Genomic DNA, 22323 nt, shown 5'->3' with positions numbered 1-22323 from the left:
GGCCTCGGGGAAGACCCAGGACTAGGTGGAGGGATTATATCTCCAACCTGGCCTGGGAACGCCTCGGGATCCCCCAGTTGGAGCTGGTTAAAGGAGAAATCCGGCGCACGCCGTGTTTGAGCTATGTTACTGGTCACTGGTTGCACGGCGTTCGTCGTTCGACTGATCGTGACTGTTTTCCAAGATGGCGCCTGCCTGTATACGTGCACGGTACTGTCTTTATAATCTATCATTTTTATAAACTGTCTGTACACTTACAAAGATCTCAATGCTTGGGTTTACATGTAGGGACCCTCATTATGCTATCGTGGAAGTGTGGTGCTATTTTGAGCCTTGTTAATGGTAGAAATAGAGATTTCTTTTTACTTTACCCTCTGCCCCAAACGACTAGCATTATAAGCTAATTAGCGGTTTGCACTAATACTGGTTACATTTGATTAGCATGAAAACATATCCCAGAGAACGGTCGACTCGGTACACATGTGTTATTAAGCCCTAGGTTCATTTTGCGCCGGATTTGTCCTTTAATGCGGCTCGGGAAAGGGAAGTTTGGGGTCCCCTGCTGGAGCTGCTGCCCCACGCGACCCGATCACGGATAAGCGGACGAAGATGGATGGATGGATATTTAGCAAAAAGCAGCGTTGCCGCATCCTGAGCTTAGAGCTGCCCAAAACGATTGCGATTGGTTTGAAGAAATACAAACAAGCCCGTTATAGCGTAATGATAACTCGTGCAGCCGGACCTTTCTACAGCACTGACGCGTTGCACGTTTCCAACTGAAGGGAACTTGATCTGCAGACGGTTTGTGTGTCACATTTCTCACCTGATCTCCACTGGGGCTCGGCTTCAGGTTTCTGCAAGGCAGGTGGCAGATGCACATCCTCTGGCCTGTTAAAGGTCAACAATTAGGAATTAGGATCTGATGATTTCCTGACACCTAGATATCAATAGATGTCACTTTCAAACATTTGGAAATCATTATTTTTTTTAAACATCCGAAAGAATACGAGTTGTGCACGAAGGAATCTACAGACAGCAGCCAAAATGCAGCAACTTGAGGTACGACAAAGGAAGGACAGTCACTGTTTACTTCATTCATGTGTTTACTGTGTTCATGGAATGAGGATGAGAGGAGGATTCGGTATTCGGCTGAACCCCAAAAATCTGGATTCGGTACATCCCTTCAATTGGTCGGCAAAGAGCCCTGACCTCAACCAAATCCAACATCTGTAAGATGAACTGGAACACCGACTGAGAGCCAGACCTGCTGATCTCTAACATCCGTGTGTGTGTGTGTGTGTGTGTGTGTGTGTGTGTGTGTGTGTTCTGTGTTTCACGTTCCTACCTTCAAACTCCACGTAGACTTTCCAGTGGAGGTTCTGCAGGTGTCGGCGGAGCTTGTGGCTGTAGCAGGCTTTAAACTTCTCCTCGGGACACAGAGGACACGACTTACGTCCCGCTGATGATCAGTGGAAACCAGAGGAAAAAAATATACTACTTAAGTAAAAGTACTATTACTTTGTTGAACTTTTACTTAAATACAAGTAAAATGACCGCTATAAAAACCTACTCAAGTAAAAAAGTAACTCATTTAAAATTGACTCACTGTGAAAGTTACTTAGTTCCTTTAAACAGCTGCGGGGGGGGATATAGTTTTGTATATTTATACTAGTCTATACGCAAAAGACTGGGATTTAATTAAATAAGTATAACAAGTATAATTAAGAAAATTTTCTTAATTATACTTGTTATACTTATTTAATTAAATCCCAGTCTTTTGCGATTTAAAAAACGGCTTTCACTTTCGATTTGAGTTTGTTTTATTCAAAACAATGCTAGAGACCTTTTTTATTTACTTATTTTTTACTTCAAACATCTGGTTGAAAACACAACATCGATATGCAGGGATGAAAATAAGTACTGTTTTCGTTATCTATTCTTTTGCAGATTTCTTAATTGTTTGCTCTATAACATGTTTTTAGAAACTGCATTTAAATGGCAAACAGGACATCTTAAATATCTGGTTTTTGTCTGACAAACACTCCGAAACTCAAAGATATTTTATTTACTATCACTTAAGACATAAGAAAACGTAAAACATACCAACTGAGAAGCTTTAACGAGTTACATTTCGGGCATTTTTGCACAAACAATATTCTGCAGCTGTAAAAGTCAATGTGTACTCTAGTGGTTCATCTATGTCAGTGTTTCTCAAATGGGGGTGCGTGTCTCCCTAGGGGTACTCTGGAGGACTGCAAGGGGTACGTGTCCCCCTAGGGGTACTCTGGAGGACTGCGGGGGGTACGTGTCCCCCTAGGGGTACTCTGGAGGACTGTGGGGGGTCCGTGTCCCCCTAGGGGTACTTTGGAGGACTGCAGGGGGTCCGTGTCCCCCTAGGGGTACTCTGGAGGACTGCAAGGGGTACGTGTCCCCCTAGGGGTAATTTGGAGGACTGCAGGGGGTCCGTGTCCCCCTAGGGGTACTCTGGAGGACTGCAGGGGGTACGTGTCGCCCTAGGGGTACTTTGGAGGACTGCGGGGGGTACGTGTCCCCCTAGGGGTACTCTGGAGGACTGCAGGGGGTACGTGTCCCTCTAGGGGTACTCTGGAGGACTGCAAGGGGTACGTGTCCCCCTAGGGGTACTCTGGAGGACTGCAAGGGGTACGTGTCCCCTTAGCGGTACTCTGGAGGACTGCAGGGGGTACGTGTCCCCCTAGGGGTACTCTGGAGGACTGCAAGGGGTACGTGTCCCCTTAGGGGTACTCTGGAGGACTGCAGGGGGTACGTGTCCCCCTAGGGGTACTCTGGAGGACTGCAGGGGGTACGTGTCCCCCTAGGGGTACTCTGGAGGACTGCAGGGGGTACGTGTCCCCCTAGGGGTACTCTGGAGGACTGCAAGGGGTATGTGTCCCCCTAGGGGTACTCTGGAGGACTGCAAGGGGTACGTGTCCCCCTAGGGGTACTCTGGAGGACTGCAAGGGGTACGTGTCCCCCTAGGGGTACTCTGGAGGACTGCAGGGGGTACGTGTCCCCCTAGGGGTACTTTGGAGGACTGCAGGGGGTACGTGTCCCCCTAGGGGTACTCTGGAGGACTGCAGGGAGGACTGCAGGGGGTACGTGTCCCCCTAGGGGTAATTTGGAGGACTGCAGGGGGTCCGTGTCTCCCTAGGGGTACTCTGGAGGACTGCAGGGGGTCCGTGTCCCCCTAGGGGTACTTTGGAGGACTGCAGGGGTACGTGTCCCCCTAGGGGTACTTTGGAGGACTGCAGGGGTACGTGTCCCCCTAGGGGTACTTTGGAGGACTGCAGAGGGTACGTGTCCCCCTAGGGGTACTCTGGAGGACTGCAAGGGGTACGTGTCCCCTTAGGGGTACTCTGGAGGACTGCAGGGGGTACGTGTCCCCTTAGGGGTACTCTGGAGGACTGCAAGGGGTACGTGTCCCCTTAGGGGTACTCTGGAGGACTGCAGGGGGTACGTGTCCCCTTAGGGGTACTCTGGAGGACTGCAAGGGGTACGTGTCCCCCTAGGGGTAATTTGGAGGACTGCAGGGGCTACGTGTCCCCCTAGGGGTACTTTGGAGGACTGCAGGGGGTACGTGTCCCCCTAGGGGTACTTTGGAGGACTGCAGGGGGTACAGGACATTTTTTGCAAAATGTTTTTCAGTTACAAGGCTCTAGTTACTTCTACTGTCTTTTTTTTTCTCCAAGTTTGTCGCTTTTTTTTTTAAGTTTGTCGTTTATTTGTCCCTTTTGTCGCCCTAGTGTTGCCTTGTTGCCTTCCTTCTTTCTACTCTTTTATTTCGAAGTTTTTATTACTATTTTCGACCTATTCTTGCCTTACTTCCTTCTTTCTGCCGTCTTTTCCCAAGGTTTAGTCGGGGGGGTTTTGTCGCCTTTTTACATCAGCATTTTTTCTACCAAAAATGATTCCCGCTGGTTAGGGGTTACAAAACCAAAGGGGAAACATTATTGAAAAAAGCTTGAGAACCAGTAGTCTATGTCATCTGATTTATTTGATCAAAATAAAAACAATGATGATGAAGATTTCCTGCAGAAGTGAACTTACCACCATTCAGGTCCACCAGCACCTCGAGGCCTTCCAGTTTAGTTTGGATGGAGATGTGTCTCTCTGTGTGTAGAAAGGGACGAGACGTTTAAGTTTTTCTGTTAGAAAAAAAACATCTGTAAAGTTGTAGTCCGTGTCATTGAAGTTTCCTCCCCAGCCCCCTCACTCGGACATCTCTCCAAGTGTGCATGTATCGCTATGGAGCATTTAGGGCTGAAGGATTTGGGGGGGGGGGATCTAATTGCAATTTTCCTGCCAGATATTAAGATTAGGGTTCCTACAGGTTTCACCAAGTCAAATTTAAGACTTTTTAAGACCTTTATGAATGAAATTTAAGACTTATATATCACAACATCAAAAACAAAGTCAGATGTCAAGAGTCCGGAAACATTGTCTGAAACAATTCCCAGATTTCCTCATTATGCATTATATGCATTATATAACTGGTTTCTAGATTGGTTGCAATATAAGTTGCATGTTGGTCTCATTTGTAGTCCTAATACAGCGAATTATATATGGACTAGCGAGTGAAAGAACTACAACCCCACAGAATAAAAAACAATAATAATTCTAAAACGCTGCGGGAACTTTTTTCAATGAGCATTAGAGGTAGCGTTACATTGACGTAGGAATATTATTTAAGACCTACAACACAATACTTCAACAAATGTAAGAGTTTTTAATGCGTTATCCTACGAATGTCCAACAACACAAGTGATAAGTGTGCCTGTTGTGCAGAACCAGTTCAGGCAACAAAACGTCTTGGTAAGGTTTAGGAAAAGGTCACGGTTTGGTTTGAAATAAGTACATTTGTCACGAAATGATGACTTTAGCTTTCACACGTGACACGAGCAGGGGTCTCCTGGGTGAAAGTCCTGTGTTTGCTAGTCTGTATCGATTCTGCCTGATGTCCCTTATTTCCCCCAGATGTCCGTCCCCTTCCTCTTTCTCTGTGTTGGCGTTCTAACCTCCGGTGGATTTCTGAGGACTATGGTTAACTGCTCCTCAGATCTCTGCAGGGTAAATCCAGACAGCTAGCTAGACTATCTGTCCAATCTGAGTTTTCTGTTGCACGACTAAAACTACTTCTGAACGTCCACACGTTCCACCAAAACAAGTTCCTTCCCGAGGCTATTTTGCAGAGGCACCGTGGCTCCGTCCGGCGCTTAGCGCCACCCAAGACGATTGTGATTGGTTTAAAGAAATGGCAATAATCCAGAGTACATTTTTCGCCCATCCCAGAATGCTGTGTGGACTAGCCAGACCTTTCTCTGCAGCGCTGTGGAGGAAGGTCTGGCAATGTGCGACTAACGTGTGTTCTAACAACAGAGTGAAATGAATTGTAATTTCCCTTAATAAAGTATAAATTATTATCATTATTATTAAAGTCAGTGAGTACAGACGGTACGAAGCCATCGCTGATGTCAACGGATAAATACGCAGAAACAGCTTTTATTAAATCACCGGTAGTTGTGGTTGAAGGTTTGGCGTCGGCGTCTGCAGCAGCTTCAGTCTTCACCGGCTGTTCGGCAGCTTGGTCGCCGGCTGACGGTGAGTCTCCGGCATCTCCACCTACCCAGACAGATACACAAGATAACTTTAACTTAACCCTTGTATGGTGTTCGGGTCTGTGGAACCCGTTTTCAATGTTTGCTAAAATAAAAATTATGCTATTTATTATTTCTTCAAACTCAAACTCATTGGCCTTGGCTCATTTTCTGTGAAGAACATAAAAAATAACTTATTTTCAATGACTGCACACGGTACACCCCCCCTACACATAACTATTACATATGAGGTGTTCGGGTCCACTGGACCAGAGTGTATTTAAATGTTGGTGCTATGAAACTATGTTGTCTTTCTGCAGCTGCTATTCCCACACAAAGTTACAAGCTTGTTACATTTCAAGCACTTTCACCTGTTCTGATTAAGTTCTATGAAATAAGCACCAATAATGACCAAAATCTTGTTTCTATTCTCACAGGGGTAAATGGCAAATATGAACCATAAATTATGTATATCATTGGTAATTGAGCTAAAGTAAACATCTATTAAGTATTTTTACATAAATTGTTATGTCTGTATTGATTCAAAAGCCTAATAACGTGGTGGGGCCACCAGACCCGGGGACATTGGCTGTGTAACAAAAATGTGAACACCACACAAGGGTTAACTTTACAGATTCAGACAGATCAGTGTTCCCTTTAGGATTTTTGTTAGCACTTTGTCCAATCAGAACGGACCCACCACGGTGACGTTTTTTGGTGGAGCTGTTCGTTTAATAGTCGACTCGGAAGAAAGCAACGTTTTGACGATAAACTCCATCAACACAACAGTATGTGGAGTTGAACTGGACGGGTCCAATAACCTCTGAATAGTTCTACTAGTTGTTAAACTGGACGGGTCCAATAACCTCTGAATAGTTCTACTAGTTGTTAAACTGGACGGGTCCAATAACCTCTGAATAGTTCTACTAGTTGTTAAATTGGACGGGTCCAATAACCTCTGAATAGTTCTACTAGTTGTTAAACTGGACGGGTCCAATAACCTCTGAATAGTTCTACTTGTTGTTAAACTGGACGGGTCTAATAACCTCTGAATAGTTCTACTTGTTGTTAAACTGGACGGGTCCAATAACCTCTGAATAGTTCTACTTGTTAAACTGGACGGGTCCAATAACCTCTGAATAGTTCTACTTGTTGTTAAACTGGACGGGTCCAATAACCTCTGAATAGTTCTACTTGTTAAACTGGACGGGTCCAATAACCTCTGAATAGTTCTACTTGTTGTTAAACTGGACGGGTCCAATAACCTCTGAATAGTTCTACTTGTTAAACTGGACGGGTCCAATAACCTCTGAATAGTTCTACTTGTTAAACTGGACGGGTCCAATAACCTCTGAATAGTTCTACTAGTTGTTAAACTGGACGGGTCCAATAACCTCTGAATAGTTCTACTTGTTGTTAAACTGGACGGGTCCAATAACCTCTGAATAGTTCTACTTGTTGTTAAACTGGACGGGTCCAATAACCTCTGAATAGTTCTACTTGTTAAACTGGACGGGCCCAATAACCTCTGAATAGTTCTACTTGTTGTTAAACTGGACGGGTCCAATAACCTCTGAATAGTTCTACTTGTTGTTAAACTGGACGGGTCCAATAACCTCTGAATAGTTCTACTTGTTGTTAAACTGGACGGGTCCAATAACCTCTGAATAGTTCTACTAGTTGTTAAATTGGACGGGTCCAATAACCTCTGAATAGTTCTACTTGTTAAACTGGACGGGCCCAATAACCTCTGAATAGTTCTACTTGTTGTTAAACTGGACGGGTCAAATAACCTCTGAATAGTTCTACTTGTTGTTAAACTGGACGGGTCCAATAACCTCTGAATAGTTCTACTTGTTGTTAAACTGGACGGGTCCAATAACCTCTGAATAGTTCTACTTGTTGTTAAACTGGACGGGTCCAATAACCTCTGAATAGTTCTACTTGTTAAACTGGACGGGCCCAATAACCTCTGAATAGTTCTACTTGTTGTTAAATTGCAATGTGAGCGGCAGCCAGGGGCCAGGGGGGTGCATTATGTCGGCAAGATCATTTAAAAGGCGACCGCGACTACATTGTGCGTCTGCCCTATTTCTGATACCGTGGCGGCAGAAATTCTGCCATGGCAGGCCGCCACTACAAAATCAACATGGAGGAAACACTGCAGATTTATTCCAGCGCCATTTGCACTGTTGCATTGCTCTATTGTCTTACTGTTTACAATCTGCGTGTGTCTCTATGTGTGAGTGTGTGTGTGTGTGTGTGTGCATGTGTGTGTATATGCGTGTCTCTGTGTGTATATGTGTGTGAGTGTGTGTTTATGCGTGTCTCTGTGTGTGTGTATATGCGTGTCTCTGTGTGTATATGTGTGTGAGTGTGTGTTTATGCGTGTCTCTGTGTGTGTGTATATGTGTGTGTGTGTTTATGCGTGTCGCTGTGTGTGAGTGTGTGTGTGCATGTGTGTGTGTTTATGTGTGTCTGTGTGTGTGTGTATATGCGTGTCTCTGTGTGTGTATGTGTGTTTATGCGTGTCTCTGTGTGTGTGTGTATATGCGTGTCTCTGTGTGTGTGTGTATATGCGTGTCTCTGTGTGTGTGTGTATATGCGTGTCTCTGTGTGTGTGTGTATATGCGTGTCTCTGTGTGTGTGTGTATATGCGTGTCTCTGTGTGTGTGTGTGTGTATATGCGTGTCTCTGTGTGTGTGTGTATATGCGTGTCTCTGTGTGTGTGTGTATATGCGTGTCTCTGTGTGTATATGTGTGTGTGTGTGTGTGTGTTTATGTGTGTCTCTGTGTGTGTGTATATGCATGTCTCTGTGTGTGTATGTGTGTGTGTGTGTGTATGCGTGTCGCTGTGTGTGAGTCTGTGTGTGCATGTGTGTGTGTTTATGCGTGTCTCTGTGTGTGTGTATATGCATGTCTCTGTGTGTGTATGTGTGTGTGTATGCGTGTCGCTGTGTGTGAGTGTGTGTGTTTATGCGTGTCTCTGTGTGTGTATGTGTGCGTGTGTGTGTGTGTGTGTGTGTGTGTGTATGCGTGTCGCTGTGTGTGAGTGTCTGAAATGCTGTACATTATATTTGAATGTATTTTTTTGTGAAGAAGAAAAGAAAGTGTTCCAACACAAAATGAAGTCATGTTGTTATAAACATATATAAACAATATTAACAAAGGTCTAGCTATGTATATTCCCCCAAAAGGTTATTGGCAAAAAACATCTTCTTCTCACATTTACTTACTATTTTGCACCCCCTTATTCCATTATCTCTGTCACGCACATCTTCACCTGCACTGCTATCATATCTGTTTACACTCTTACGCACTATTCCACCTGCCCTGGCATGCTCAACTGTTATTCTTCCCACCTTTGTTGTCATACAATTTTGGTACATCTACTGATCTACATCACTATCTAGACCACATTTTGCACTAACTCTTTACCACATTTCAGCATTTATTTAGACTGTCTATTCGTGTATATTGTGTTATTACTATATCACTTTCGTATATCCTTCGTCTTACTTATACCTCACTTTGCACCAACGAAGTTTAAAGTTAGCTAACGCTAGCTCGTTTTCTTTTGATCTGAAACTAAAACCGTCGTCTTTTTGGGCCAACGGCTCCGTAAACATTAAACCGTAAAAAAAAAAAGACGGTAATAAACGGACAGTTAATGCCCAAACTGAGCGGTCCTGTAGTGCAGCTCCATGGTGAGACCGTGTCATATTTAAACTAGAGTAACGTTTTAACCCCAAATCCTACATTTATAAAAAGCCTCTGCGAAGAGATACACTACTGTACGCAACTGCTAACCACAACGGTTAAGCTAATATTAGCTCCAGCGCTTTTTCGACGCTGTTATTGTTGACTGTTTAGGTCCCATGGCGGAGCTCCGTGGTGAGGCCCTGGTTTAGTTGAGCAGTTACAAACTCAGATTCTCGGCGCGTTCACTGCACAGCGATAAAGATGTCTAAACTATAATTTATTCTCCACTTTATTGTCCCAAATTTAGCATTCTGGCGAGAAACGGGCGCAGTTAACTTACGTTTGATATCGACGTCCTCCTGGTGTAGCTGCTGGACAGCGTCTGCTTCCTTGAGCTCCGCCATTACTAAACTACAACATACGCAGGACATGTTCCGGCGTACGTGGTTTACGTAAACGCCGCCGTTTTAAAACTTAAGTTGCGGTTTTTTTTATTATTATTGACAAAATTCAGCATACAAAGAATCAGGTAAACAATAATAGCACGTGAATATCAAGTGTACAAACTTATGAAGGTAAAACATTTTTAAAAAAAAACAAACATACGAAGCAATACAAACGAAGAAATAACAGAATCATTACATAGACAAAAAAAAAGGTAATGTAAGTTGCTGTTGGATTTCCCAAATTTGACTTATTTACAAAGTCACGTTCTCATCGCATCGAGGACGCTTTATTTATTGCGTCCATTTCAAATTAAGGTTAATTTATTTGTCATTTTACAAGGTTTGCACAATGCCATGTTAGTGTAGCCCCTTTACGCTACACACACACACACACACACACACACACACACACACACACATTCACAGACAGAGACACACACATACACACACGCACACACACACACACACATTCACAGACAGAGACACAGACACACACACACACACACTCACACAGACAGAGACACACACACACACACACACACATTCACAGACAGAGACGCACACACACACACACACACACACACACACACACACACACACACACACACACACACACACACACACACACACACACACACACATTCACAGACAGAGACACACACACACACACACACACACACTCACACAGACAGAGACACACACACACACACATTCACAGACAGAGACGCACACACACACACACACACACACGCACGCACACACACACACACACACACACACATTCACAGACAGAGACACACACACACACACACACACACACATTCACAGACAGAGACACACACACACACACACACACACACACACACACACACACACACACATTCACAGACAGAGACACACACACACACACAGACAGAGACACACACACACACACACACACACACACACACACACACACACCACCCTCACACACACACGCACACAGAACATATTACAATATGCCGTCAAATGAAATGAAAATATTAAACAAATACACGTGTATTACACATCTTCAAAGCTTTTTTTGTTTTTTTTCCACAACCCTGTCAGTCTGAAGCATGGCCGCGGGGACATATTTTGAGTTGGGGGTGCTGACAAATTTTCGAGAGTGACATTTTCAGCCAAAGTCAACCACCACACACCACATCCATCACAACGCTCCACAAGCAGAAACACTAAAACAAGAATGAAATCCAAAATACAAGACAGGGCAAAACTAGGCGCGGGTAACGCAGGATATAGGCACAACGCTACGACAATGGTACAGAATAGGCCTACTACAAGCTCAAACTCTGAGCCACAAAATACAAGGGTATGAAACACATCACTGAATTAAATTAAATCAAATCAAAAGTTAGCTGCCTCGTCGTCTGTTGCTAGCAGGGTCACTGTGGGAGTGGCAGGTGTAGAGGTGCTGCTGGTACTTCTTTTAGTTACAGTTGCTGGGTTTTCTGACTCAGGTCTATTAGGCTTTTTAGCCTGTGGTTGATTTATGAAGAAATCCAAAATGCGCTTTCTTGCCATGTTATAGGCAAGCTAACTTCTGTGCTGTTGACCCACTGGGAAAGTTTCCACAACTATCTTCACTCATGAACGAGTGTCAGAGGTCAGAGACGCGCAGTGCGCCTCGCTCTTGGCAAAATTGGCTGATTCATTCTGATCAAATTATGTTTTTATCTCTTACCAACCAAATTTTAAAATCAAATTACATTTAATTGTAATGAAAGGGAGTAGGTTAATATCAATAGTCAATTCATTAAAATAAATGTACATGTAATTGTTAATTATGGTTGTAGTTTGTTTAAGGGGGTGCTGTAGCACCCTCCACACCCCTAGTTCCCGCAGCCATGGTCTGAAGGGTCTGAATTTTACCTGTGAGGAGCGTTATAGGAACCATCCACATTATTATTTTTTTGACAATTTGGTTGAAAGAAACCCAAATTTTCTGATATAGGCCTTGAAACCTTTTGAAAATGGGTCAAATTTGACCCGAGGACAACAGGAGGGTTAAAGTTGTGAACTCTTTGCTATTGAAACATTACATCTTAAAGGTCCCATGACATGGTGCTCTTTGGATGCTTTTATATAGACCTTAGTGGTCCCCTAATACTGTATCTGAAGTCTCTTTTATATAGACCTTAGTGGTCCCCTAATACTGTATCTGAAGTCTCTTTTATATAGACCTTAGTGGTCCCCTAATACTGTATCTGAAGTCTCTTTATATAGGCCTTAGTGGTCCCCTAATACTGTATCTGAAGTCTCTTTATATAGACCTTAGTGGTCCCCTAATACTGTATCTGAAGTCTCTTTCCCGAAATTCAGCCTTGGTGCAGAATTACAGCGTGGGGGTGTGGCCTTGACCAACTGCCATGCTTCGCTTGTTTGAAAGCCATGATGTCTGTCTCTTTCTCATGGGTGGACCAAATTCTCTGGGCGGGCAAAGCAGAGAAAGGGGAGGTAACCTTTCCCCTTATGACGTCATAAGGAGCAGATTCCAGATCGGTCCATCTGAGCTTTCATTTTCTCAAAGGCAGAGCAGGATACCCAGGGCTCGGTTTACACCTATCACCATTTCTACCCCCTGGGGGACCATAGGCAGGCTGGGGGAACTCATGTTTGAAAAAAAGTGAAATTTTCATGCCATGGGACCTTTAATGTTTGCATTTAAAAGCAAGGTGCAGCTATTAAAATGTGGCATCTTGGGTAAGGGTGGTTATTTCACTCAGTGTGGCATCTTCTAGAAGAAGAAAAAAACAAACTTAAAATCAACTTAAGAGAAAATATATGACAACATTTGATGAGTCATGTTTGAGTTGTTTTCGGATGTGGCTGTAGTAGGTTTCAATACTAGGTTTCCATTCCTGGGAGAACGAAAGCTAAGGCAGGACAGAGATGCCCCGCCTCTACAACTGGCTTCGACTTCAGCGTAAACATTCAGCATTTAAAGCTGCGTGCTCAACCTTAGTTACAGAAAAGCACAAGTGAGGACATCCCTGACTTTACCAGCGAAACGAAAGCAGCATCAAGAGCAGAAACCACAGTCTTATTTTCAGAGAAGTCGAGGAAACAGCTGAATGATGCTATAAATTCTTCATTTTCCTGTATTCCTTCTTCCCTTTCAGCCAAGGCAAGGCAGCTTTAATTGTGTGTAGCACATTGCAGCAACAAGGCAGTTCAAAGTGCTTACATAAAAGAACAGTTAGACGCCATTAATAACATTTGTTAAAGAAAATAGGCTATAAACACAGCTAACATAGAATAACACAGGTATGAAATACAAGAAAAAAAGTTACAGTGTAGTGTAAGGAAATGAACAATTAGGCTACTCTAATCATTCTATTAGGTTTTAATTTAATGACTTCCTTATTTTCCTTTGTGCTGTAATGTGTTTCCTCAGAGGACAGTGGTACTTTTCAGTCATCTTTCTTCTGTTCCTTCAAGTGAAACCATAATACACAGTAGCTACTACATGAATAGTTTATAATACAGAAAGTATTTAGTTGATGTTTTTACTGAAGCAACTTACAAAAAGTGTATTAAACCATTTCGATACAACCCAAAATTACCAGGAATCATGCAACTACATCAGCTTCAAATATGCTGATCTACTTCAAGTGCTATATTTAGAGACTTAAGATTTATATTTATATTTTAAGGGGCTAAGGTGCAGTCTGAACAGATGAGTAGATTGTGAAAGTCACTGGTTCAGACCAGAATGGCCTGAGGGAAGAAACTCCTCCTTATTCTCTCTTGTTTTGGCCTTAAGGCAGCGCTAGTGTTTCCCTTGTTTGGTTTTTTTTTTGGACATTTTTAGGCCTATATTTTTGACAGGTTAGCTTCAGACATGAAAGGGAAGAGAGAGGGGGAATGACATGCAGTGAAGTGGAACCAAACCCGCGGCCGCTGCATCGAGGACTGAGCTTCTGTTAATTTGGCGCACGCTCTACCAGGGGAGCTACCCAAGCCCCGTTTGATCTTTTTCTAATACCTCTTTCACACCAATGACCAGGGTCGGGCCCCGCGCTGTGGAGAGAGGTCTGGCAATACGAGAATAGGCCCTGAAGGGTTGAAGAAAGAAGAAAGAAGGGTTGAACAGTTCAACCCTTCTTTTGGAAATTCAAACCAAGCCAGTCAACATGGGTATATATCCCTCCCTGGTCATGACAATTTAAGTACGACCTAGGTCACAACCTAAAAATTATCCAGCTGAACAGGTAGCATGTTGGGAAATGGCCGTAACATGCCTTCAAAGTCGGCAAAGCTGTTTGAATCCAAATGGGCATGATTATTTTCAAACGGGTCCATTAAACTCTCACATCAAGATATCTGAATGAGCTGTATTTGGCCTTGGTGAGTAAATTTACAGCCAGGTCTAACACGTGTCAGCTAGCTATAGCCTAGGTAAGTTAGGTTCAGAGTTCAGCATAAAGTGAAAATATTAAGCCTGCAGCTCACAGGACTCCCTTGTTTTGTTTTTGTTTTTTTTTGGAAGAAATAAATCTTTGAGTTTCTACACTGCTCCTGCCTGCCTGTCTCTCTCTGCGTTTGGGTCCTCTACCTTCCGCCACCCACCACATAAATACTGATCCTAAGAGCCCAATTTATTCAATAATTGCCTACATTCCATTTGTAATACCACCTCACCTTTGTAGTATGTAGTGTAGTGGTCCTGTGGCTCAGCATTAAGTTTTATCAGAATTATTGGTGTCTTTTTAGTTACAAAATTCAGTGTTTCCCCTACCAGGATAGTCCAAAATGATGTTAACGTGCAAAGTAAGCACATTAGAACAACGTTTAAAAAGATTACGTTAAAGGGTGCCTGGCATCACCCTGTTTGTCCTCACCATTCTTACACATTTCAATAGTCTCCACACTTGCTCTGTGATTATAATCTTACCTTCATATCACTAATTTTAGTCCTTACATATGAAGTTTCACCTAAACTCTGCCGTGCATGGTTGGACCTGAAATTCAGCATGTCACACAGACCAAAGTCTGGTTGACATGTCAAAGTCCACAAATGCTTATCCTTTGGACCATTTAGCAGGGGGTGGTGCCTCAGCACTAGGCCGCTGACCTTTTTGAAGTGTAGAAGCAGAGTTATTTTGCACTCATTAATTCTCAATAAAGACAGACATGGAGCTTGGATCAATGGTTAGTGCTGTGAGGAGTAAGAGGGTACTGCTCGGTGACGAAGTCCGTCCTGCTGTCATCGTAATAAAGGATGGGAAGATCCATCAAATACTCTCAGACAGCGACTTTTCTGGAGATGTTGCCGGTGAGGTAAGCTGGCTCTCATTGGTCTCAGTTTTTGGATACTGAAAATGGACATATGGAGAGAGACAATGAAAGATATATAAGCTCATATACTGTAAATTGATTTCACAATCCTAATAATCTATTTGCACTTAACCAATGGTGTTATTTTGCATGTAACCCAACTGTGATGGCAGGTGTTGGATGTGGGTGACATGGTGGTGATGCCAGGCATTGTAGACTGCCATGTTCATGTGAATGAACCAGGCCGCACGTCCTGGGAGGGTTTCTGGACTGCCACCAGGGCTGCTGCAGCTGGAGGGGTGACAACCATTGTGGACATGCCGCTGTAAGTTTGAGACTTCCCCCTCCCAAAATCAATCCAAACCCACTGTCTGACCTTACAGGGTCACCGTTGGAGGGGAAAGGTTGCAGGGTAAACAGATTGCAAGATAACTGTCCTCCTCAGGTAAAGGTTCAATGGGCTGTAGTAGTACATACTGTGGTTCTGAGAGTTACATTTGTTTTCGTTTTCCCCCACTTTTGGAGAAATGTAATGCCATGTGACAACCTCATATAGAGGCCATTTTTATGTTTGCACTTATAGTATATGGTAGTGGTTTTGAGAAATCGGGCCAAGGAAAATAACGTTTTGGAGACATTGGATTTTGAATGGCCAACAGTGAGTTTTGTTAAAATCCCCACAGAAACAGCATCCCTCCAACTACCACACTTGGAAATTTTCACGCGAAGCTGCAGGAGGCGACAGGGAAGTGTTTTGTGGACACAGCTTTCTGGGGAGGTGTGATTCCTGGCAATAAGGTACAGTGGGAAAAAAAAAATGAACACATTCTCAGCCAGACTGTGCCAAACACAAACGATTGATGTCTCTTTTCTAGCTAGAACTACGGCCCATGATCCAGGCTGGAGTGGCTGGCTTCAAGTGTTTCCTCATCCATAGTGGGGTGGAGGAGTTCCCTCATGTGAATGACTGTGATCTACACAGAGCCATGAAGCAGCTGCAAGGCACAGGGAGTGTCCTGCTGGTAACTTACCACCTGCAGCATCTTCCATAACATACCCAAATAAAGTACAGGAATGTAACTGAGATAACTTCTGCTTTGTCTCCTTCAGTTTCATGCAGAGAGGGATGTTCAGCAGACAACAGAGGAGAATGGCGGTAACAACAATTTTACAGCATACAACAGATCATCTGTCTGTGGCATTTTATCGGTTGCAGTAGCTGTTAAGTATGCAACCCGTTAAGAAAATCAACCACAGATTTGTCAAGATTGGGATTTTTTGCAGTGCCCTTAGTTAGAATAGTCAGAAAATGGTTATACTTAACTTTGGTACCAACAACGAGCTACATTTAAACTATATCTGCTGACATGATATCCAATAATTAAGGGTTATAACACATTGTTGATATGATACTAATATTCTGCCCTGCGCTGCCTACATCACTTCCCATGTTAGACCCTTGTCAGTACTCCACCTTTCTGCAGTCCAGACCAGATGACATGGAGATAGAGGCAATTCGCACCGTCACAGAGCTCTGCCTCCAGTACCAGTAAGAACGTTAGCGTGGTGACAAATAACCATGATACCATAATGGATCATTCTGGATAGCATTTGGTTGTAAATGTAGCATTGATGCCACAGTCAGCTAACTGTCTCTGCTCCAGGGTGCGGTGTCATATAGTTCACTTGTCCTCTGCAAAGCCATTGACACTAATCCAGGAAGCACGGCAGGCCGGAGCGCCCCTGACTGTGGAGACTACCCACCACTACCTCAGCCTGTGTGCAGAGAACATACCCGCAGGGGCTACACAATTCAAGTGCTGCCCACCCATCAGAGGATCTGTTAACCAGGTAAACAGAAGAGGGTGCACAGTCGATGAAAGTCTGACTATTTTCAGTGTGAGCCTCAACATAAAACTGGGATGCATTTGCTTTATTATTCTTTGATCACTAGTAAATGATTGCTTTTGTCCCCACAGGAGCAGTTATGGTCCGCACTGAAAGCTGGGCAGATTGACATGGTGGTGTCTGATCATTCCCCTTGCACCCCTGATCTGAAGAAACTGGATAATGGAGACTTCACTGAGGCTTGGGGAGGAATTTCTTCTCTACAATTTGGTACGGACTCAGTGGCGTAACGAGCCAACACTGGGCCCTTAAGCAGGATTATCAAGGCGGGCCCCCCTACTACAGCACATGATGACGGTGCAATGTCCACAAGTAGGCTACCATGAATAGGACAGGATAGGATCATAGAGACACTGCATATAAGAGATGAGATGACAAAATCAGGAGTAGCCTACGTGCACCAGAACAACAAAAACACTGGTGAATGCGTACCATAACACATGAAAAAACACACAAGGGCAGTCCCTCCAGGATTTCGCGGCCTTTTTTTTAGATTGTTGCGGCCTGCGAAATGCCTGGTTTTGCGGGAGCTTTTGTAAAAAATTGCGATAAAAGTTGTGATGTCTTTTGTATGTTTGTTGCAATGAAGTTGCGGAAGACAGTGAAAGTTGCAAAAAAAGTTTTTTGTATAGTTCTTGGAGGAAAAGGAACCTTGTTTTGGGGAGAATAATAATTATTACTATTAATTAATTACTCTGGGCTGAGATTTCCTAGGAACCTTACCAAAAAGGCTCAGGATGCTGCAAATGTTGGTATAATATAAAAATGGCTGGTGTATTTAAGACAAAAAGTAATAATTCATTGAATGAATCAAATTTGAACATACGTATGTGTCTTGTTGATCTTTACATTATTAGTTAATTTCCTATCCTGGCCTGGGACACACATTCATACGGTTTCATAAAGTACTTATTGGACTTTAACTTATCATTGCACTTACAATAACGAGCGTTGCTGTCCTCAATTTAGGTCATTGTGTCGTCTCATCTCCGGTTTTTCCTGCATCCACCGTGTGTGTTTGTGTGTGTCAGTCGCAGGGAGAACTCAGCAGCCCCGCTGCAGAGAGCCGACAGGATTGAAACAGCAGCAGCTTTCAGCAACTTTATAGTGAAAAATCGTTCCAGCGTACATTGATGTTAAAATGTATACCGGTTGGCAGGATGGTCTGAAATGTTTTGCACGGTCTTTCGCTGTACGTTTTGTTGGTAAATGTGAGATGTTCGAGTGACACACGTGAAGAGAACGGTCTCTGAAACAAGGAAAAGAATATGACCCGTTCTCACTCCCCGCTTGGTCAGTGGCCAAATGTGATAGGGGGCCCCGGCTGTCAATCAATATCTTCCAGTCACACGGGCCCCTGATTGGTCCGGGCCCGTAAGCACCGCTTACCCTGCTTACCGATAGTTACGCGTCTGTACGGACTAGTGACAACCATACTTTATACACAATAGTTTTTTATCCAGTGGAGCAACGATTAAAACTGTAGTCCTAGCACCACTGCTAAAGCAAAACTCAATGCAACATAACATTACATTATTATATTTCATCCCTAAATAGTTGCATTTCGACCCGTTCCCTAGTTCGGTAAACTGCCCAGGGAATCAGCCATTTTCCGGGATGTCCAATTGCCACATTCCTTCAGTGCACCGGATGTCCAGCTCCCTAAAGTTCCCAGCGTGCATTGTAAAAACTATGGTCACTGACTGTAAGTGTTACCACAATGGTGCGTTCATGTCGTATCATACGGACTATGAATTCAAGCAGTTAATTATAAAATGGTTCACAACATAGCAGACTTCCGATGGCTACTATATGATATCTCTCACTTGGTTGGAAATAATTTCATGATGCCAAAGAGGCTATGTAGTAAGCATCTTTGACAAGTCAATGTAAATTAAAATGAAAAGTCCACATCTATATTTTTAATAATCCATTCAATGACAAGGTGTAATGTGAAAGGAGTTGATTGTGGTAGTGCAGTTCTCTGTAGCTCTTTAGACCGTTTTAGCATCTTTGAGCTCATTGTTTTGGTTTTACTGCGCTTTTGGTTCGGTCTAACTGCTCATTAACCACATTTCCAGCTGCAGCAGGCAGCTGTTTTCTGCTAAAAGCACTGATAAACCTACTATGCTACTGTACAGCTCGCTTCAACGCAGCGTAATAACTTCTGAAAATAATGTCCATCTCGCAAATGTCTGTCTCTGTAGTCACTTCAACCACCGAATCCAGCAACAGGAAATAATACTTGCAGACTTTTTTTTCTGTGCCGAAATGTTTGGCGGTGTTGGTAAATTCTTAAAAAAACAAATGGCACTAAAAGTTGGGTTAAAATGCGCTGTAATGCGCGTTACTGAGATTGTAACGGGTATAATATTACCGACATTTTATTAGTAATGCGTCATATTACTGCGTTACAGCAAAAAGGAATACACTACTGTAATTGCGTTACTTTTGTAACGTGTTACTCCCATCACTGGTAACTTAACACAACGAAACAACAAACGTATTTTGATCATGCTAGCAACATATCACAGACAATATATTTGATCAATTTTTTTTGCTGGAGTTAGTGATTTGTGTTTGATACTTCAGAAGTATTGCTTTTGCTATTGGAATTAAAGGCACAAAAATAATCCCATACAAGTTTGCTTATGGCAGGTTTAACTTGTTAGCAGCCAATGTTCCAGCTGCAATTCCCTCCTCCTCATCCCGTCCCCTCCCTTCCGTGCTTCCGCGCACTAACCCCCCAACCCCCACCCCCAAATCCTTCTTGTTGGTTATTGGCTGGAATACTGTATGTTATGTTTGGTGGCGCAGGTTGGTGCAGGTTGTTTTTGTTGCCGTTTGTGGAGCGTTTTTTTACAGTGTGTTGAGGGGACAGGCTAGCCTGGCTCCGCTCTCCTACTTACTTCCGGTCAATTTTCATTTCCCTTCAGTACTCCGTCTGGGTTTGCGGTATATTCTTAGGTTTTCTCCGGTCAAATATTTGTAGGTCCAATCAGCGAACAGAGGGAATGGCTGAGAACGATGACGTTGAGGACGTGCACTAGAAAGATGCGAGCGAAGCCATTTGGTCCGTTGTGGCAGCAACGCTGCTGAATATCCAGAAGTTAAAGTCCGAGCAAGAACAATCTTTGCTGAGTTGTGTTGGTGGCCATGATGTTGTGGCCCTCCTCCCCACGGGGTTCGGGAAAAGTTAGATTTTCCAGCTCGCTCCATTAGTGGTGAAGGAGTTGGCTAAGGCTAACGCTAGCGATGCTAATGCTAAATATAAGCCGATAGTTGTTGTCGGTCTCCCCTCTTGTTGCACATGCGCATGACATACGTCACGACCAAACGTTAGCGATTGGTTATGGCAGATCCAGAGTGGCTCTGGGCAGATCCAATAGTTTTAAACTTCAGCAGAGTACCCGCCTTCAAGGAAGTTAACACTTGTCAATGGAGAGAGGCCAGACTCTCTGGAAAAATGAAATGTACGAGAGTCTGGTAGGACCAGGCTAGGGACAGGCAGCTAGCAGATAGTTAGTTAGGATTAGTTGCTCCCACCTTCCCTCCTCCCACCCAGAATCCTTCTTACAATCACCCACACTGGGTGAAGTTCACATGGAGGTAAACAAGAGCTGAATGCCTGTTTAGCGCACAGAAAAATCATGTACTATTCAAACACAGTGAGAGGGTGGTCAAAGTCTGACACCAGAAAGACTCTAATGCACAATGTTAAATACTTCACGAAAACAATTGATGAATGCAGGAGACAAACTATGAAAAACCTCATACGTATTTGAGCGTGTCAACTCAATTCTCTATAGGCCTGTTAATCTCTTCACCCATATGTTTAACCATTTGCAGGTTTGTCTCTGTTCTGGAGTTCAGCCAGTAAGAGAGGCTTTAAACTGTCTGATGTGGTGAGACTCCTCAGCCGGAAAACAGCCCAGCTAAGTAGTCTTGACAACCAGAAGGGCAGCCTTGCCCCCGGCTATGATGCTGACTTGGTCGTATGGGACCCAGAGAGAGAATTTGAAGTTAGTATTAGGAATCCATAACATTAAAAAACAACCTAAATCTGCTTTCATATTTTGGACAAAGAAAAGCTATGCTTTTACTGTATTAATTTCATTTTCTGTCATTCTTCACAGATTAAAGAAGCAAGCATTTATCATAAAAACAAGGTAAACCACATTAAATGAACAAAGGGGATAATGTAATGCCTGAGACACACCAACCTGATAATCGGCCATCGGACAAGTCTGTTCGGTGTGTTCCATGCTGTCGTCAGTCGGAGGAGCTGTCGACCTTTATTTTGGCCGACCTGACTTGCTGGGTCGGAGGGCGGGCAGTCAGACTCAATGACCAATCTGATTGGTGGAGTGCAGTGGAGTGAAATGACGAGCGGGATGAGCAACGAACTCCTCTCAAAATCTGACGAAAATCTTTTAAACTGACCTTTGTTGATCTGAAATGAAGACAGATTCAGCAACTGCACGGCCTATTTCTCACTTAAAATGTTTTCAGAAACACGTTGCGGCGAACTATTTTAGTACAATATGAGATCGTATTCTGAACGAAGCCGCCATTAGGGTCGGTTGAAAAATCCGGGAGCAGCCAGACCCACGTGACGCATTCGTCCAATCAGCTGCCGGCTTAAATTTTTTGGGCGACAATACAGATTAGCACCGCCTGCTGTTATGGAGATGTATTACGTCTCGCGGCACGCGCAGAACGTAAGCTAAGTCAACGTCGCTACTGTGTGTTCTGAGGCACTTTTTGGACCTCGGGGAGCCGACTGATCAGTCCGACTGCCTTTCCTGCCAACGGTCAGCCGTCGGGTTGGTGTGTCAGGGCCTTAAGGAGCACATATTTTATATGGCTGAGCTTATGATGCTGTGTGTCTGTATGCAGCTAACTCCTTACCTCGGTGTCACACTGCAAGGAGTAGTGTGCTTGACCATTGTCAGGGGCCGACTGGTGTACAGAGAAGGCTCCTTCTGCCCCGAGCCTCTGGGGAAGCATCTCCTCATCCCAATCCAGCCCAACTGTGAAGCACAATAACAACAAGCTGGAATTAACCTTAACATAACTAGAGTTACTGTTATGTCTGAATCTGTGAAAGTGCCCCATGTCGTTTTCTTCATCTCTCTCATCTCTCTTTACATTAGATTTTATCTGAACATTTTTATATCACAATTTGCATTTGTAATAAAACTGGGAACACTTGCTGGTTCAACAGATACTTTTTATAATCTTATAATATAGCCAATAAACCAAAATGTTGAAAAAAAAAAAAAAAAAAAGATTGAACACACTAATTAAATAGTGCCTTTTTTCGGGCCTTTTAG

The 22323-nt window shown here is 43.5% G+C and overlaps 2 protein-coding genes across 4 annotated transcripts in view; one reads left to right on the top strand and one right to left on the bottom strand.

Annotated features, from left to right (window-relative positions):
- The window catches only part of trmt1l (tRNA methyltransferase 1-like), a 23147-nt gene extending 13362 nt beyond the window's left edge, over positions 1-9785 (bottom strand). For both annotated transcript variants that reach the window (XM_031306625.2, XM_031306627.2), the window contains exons 1-5: positions 9655-9785; positions 5530-5637; positions 4066-4128; positions 1346-1459; positions 824-888 (exon numbers count right to left, since the gene is read on the bottom strand). In XM_031306625.2, the coding sequence (XP_031162485.2) occupies positions 824-888; positions 1346-1459; positions 4066-4128; positions 5530-5637; positions 9655-9745 (441 nt within the window). In that variant the 5' untranslated portion in view covers positions 9746-9785. The remainder of the gene's footprint in view (positions 1-823; positions 889-1345; positions 1460-4065; positions 4129-5529; positions 5638-9654) is intronic.
- Positions 9786-13916: 4131 nt separating this feature from the next.
- zgc:103559 (uncharacterized protein LOC494056 homolog) lies at positions 13917-22201 on the top strand. Of its 2 annotated transcripts, XM_036006931.1 has the most exons (12): positions 13917-14149; positions 14717-15082; positions 15253-15404; positions 15763-15877; positions 15955-16101; positions 16190-16235; positions 16535-16628; positions 16744-16930; positions 17059-17197; positions 20837-21009; positions 21124-21156; positions 21887-22201. In XM_036006931.1, exons 2-12 carry the CDS (start codon positions 14936-14938, stop codon positions 22034-22036), a joined length of 1383 nt encoding a protein of 460 aa, XP_035862824.1. In that variant the 5' UTR covers positions 13917-14149; positions 14717-14935; the 3' UTR covers positions 22037-22201. The 2 variants fall into 2 exon arrangements, with proteins under 2 accessions (XP_035862824.1, XP_031162488.1); XM_031306628.2 differs by lacking the exon at positions 13917-14149 and having other exon boundaries at positions 14655-15082.
- The last annotated feature ends 122 nt before the right edge of the window (positions 22202-22323 follow it).

Source organism: Sander lucioperca, chromosome 11 (genome assembly GCF_008315115.2).
Source record: "Sander lucioperca isolate FBNREF2018 chromosome 11, SLUC_FBN_1.2, whole genome shotgun sequence".
Classification (NCBI taxonomy): Eukaryota; Metazoa; Chordata; class Actinopteri; order Perciformes; family Percidae; genus Sander; species Sander lucioperca.
The sequence above is the reverse complement of the archived record's forward strand: the minus strand, read 5'-3'. Positions and strand labels throughout refer to the sequence as shown.

What these genes read in the sequence shown, in the direction of transcription:
- zgc:103559 (XM_036006931.1), top strand. Translation starts at nt 14,936, where the DNA reads ATGGAGCTTGGATCAATGGTTAGTGCTGTGAGGAGTAAGAGGGTACTG. An exon ending in GACAACAGAGGAGAATGGCG is followed by an intron (nt 16,236 to 16,534) that starts GTAACAACAATT and finishes TTCCCATGTTAG; the next exon opens with ACCCTTGTCAGTACTCCACC. An exon ending in TCAGAGGATCTGTTAACCAG is followed by an intron (nt 16,931 to 17,058) that starts GTAAACAGAAGA and finishes TTGTCCCCACAG; the next exon opens with GAGCAGTTATGGTCCGCACT.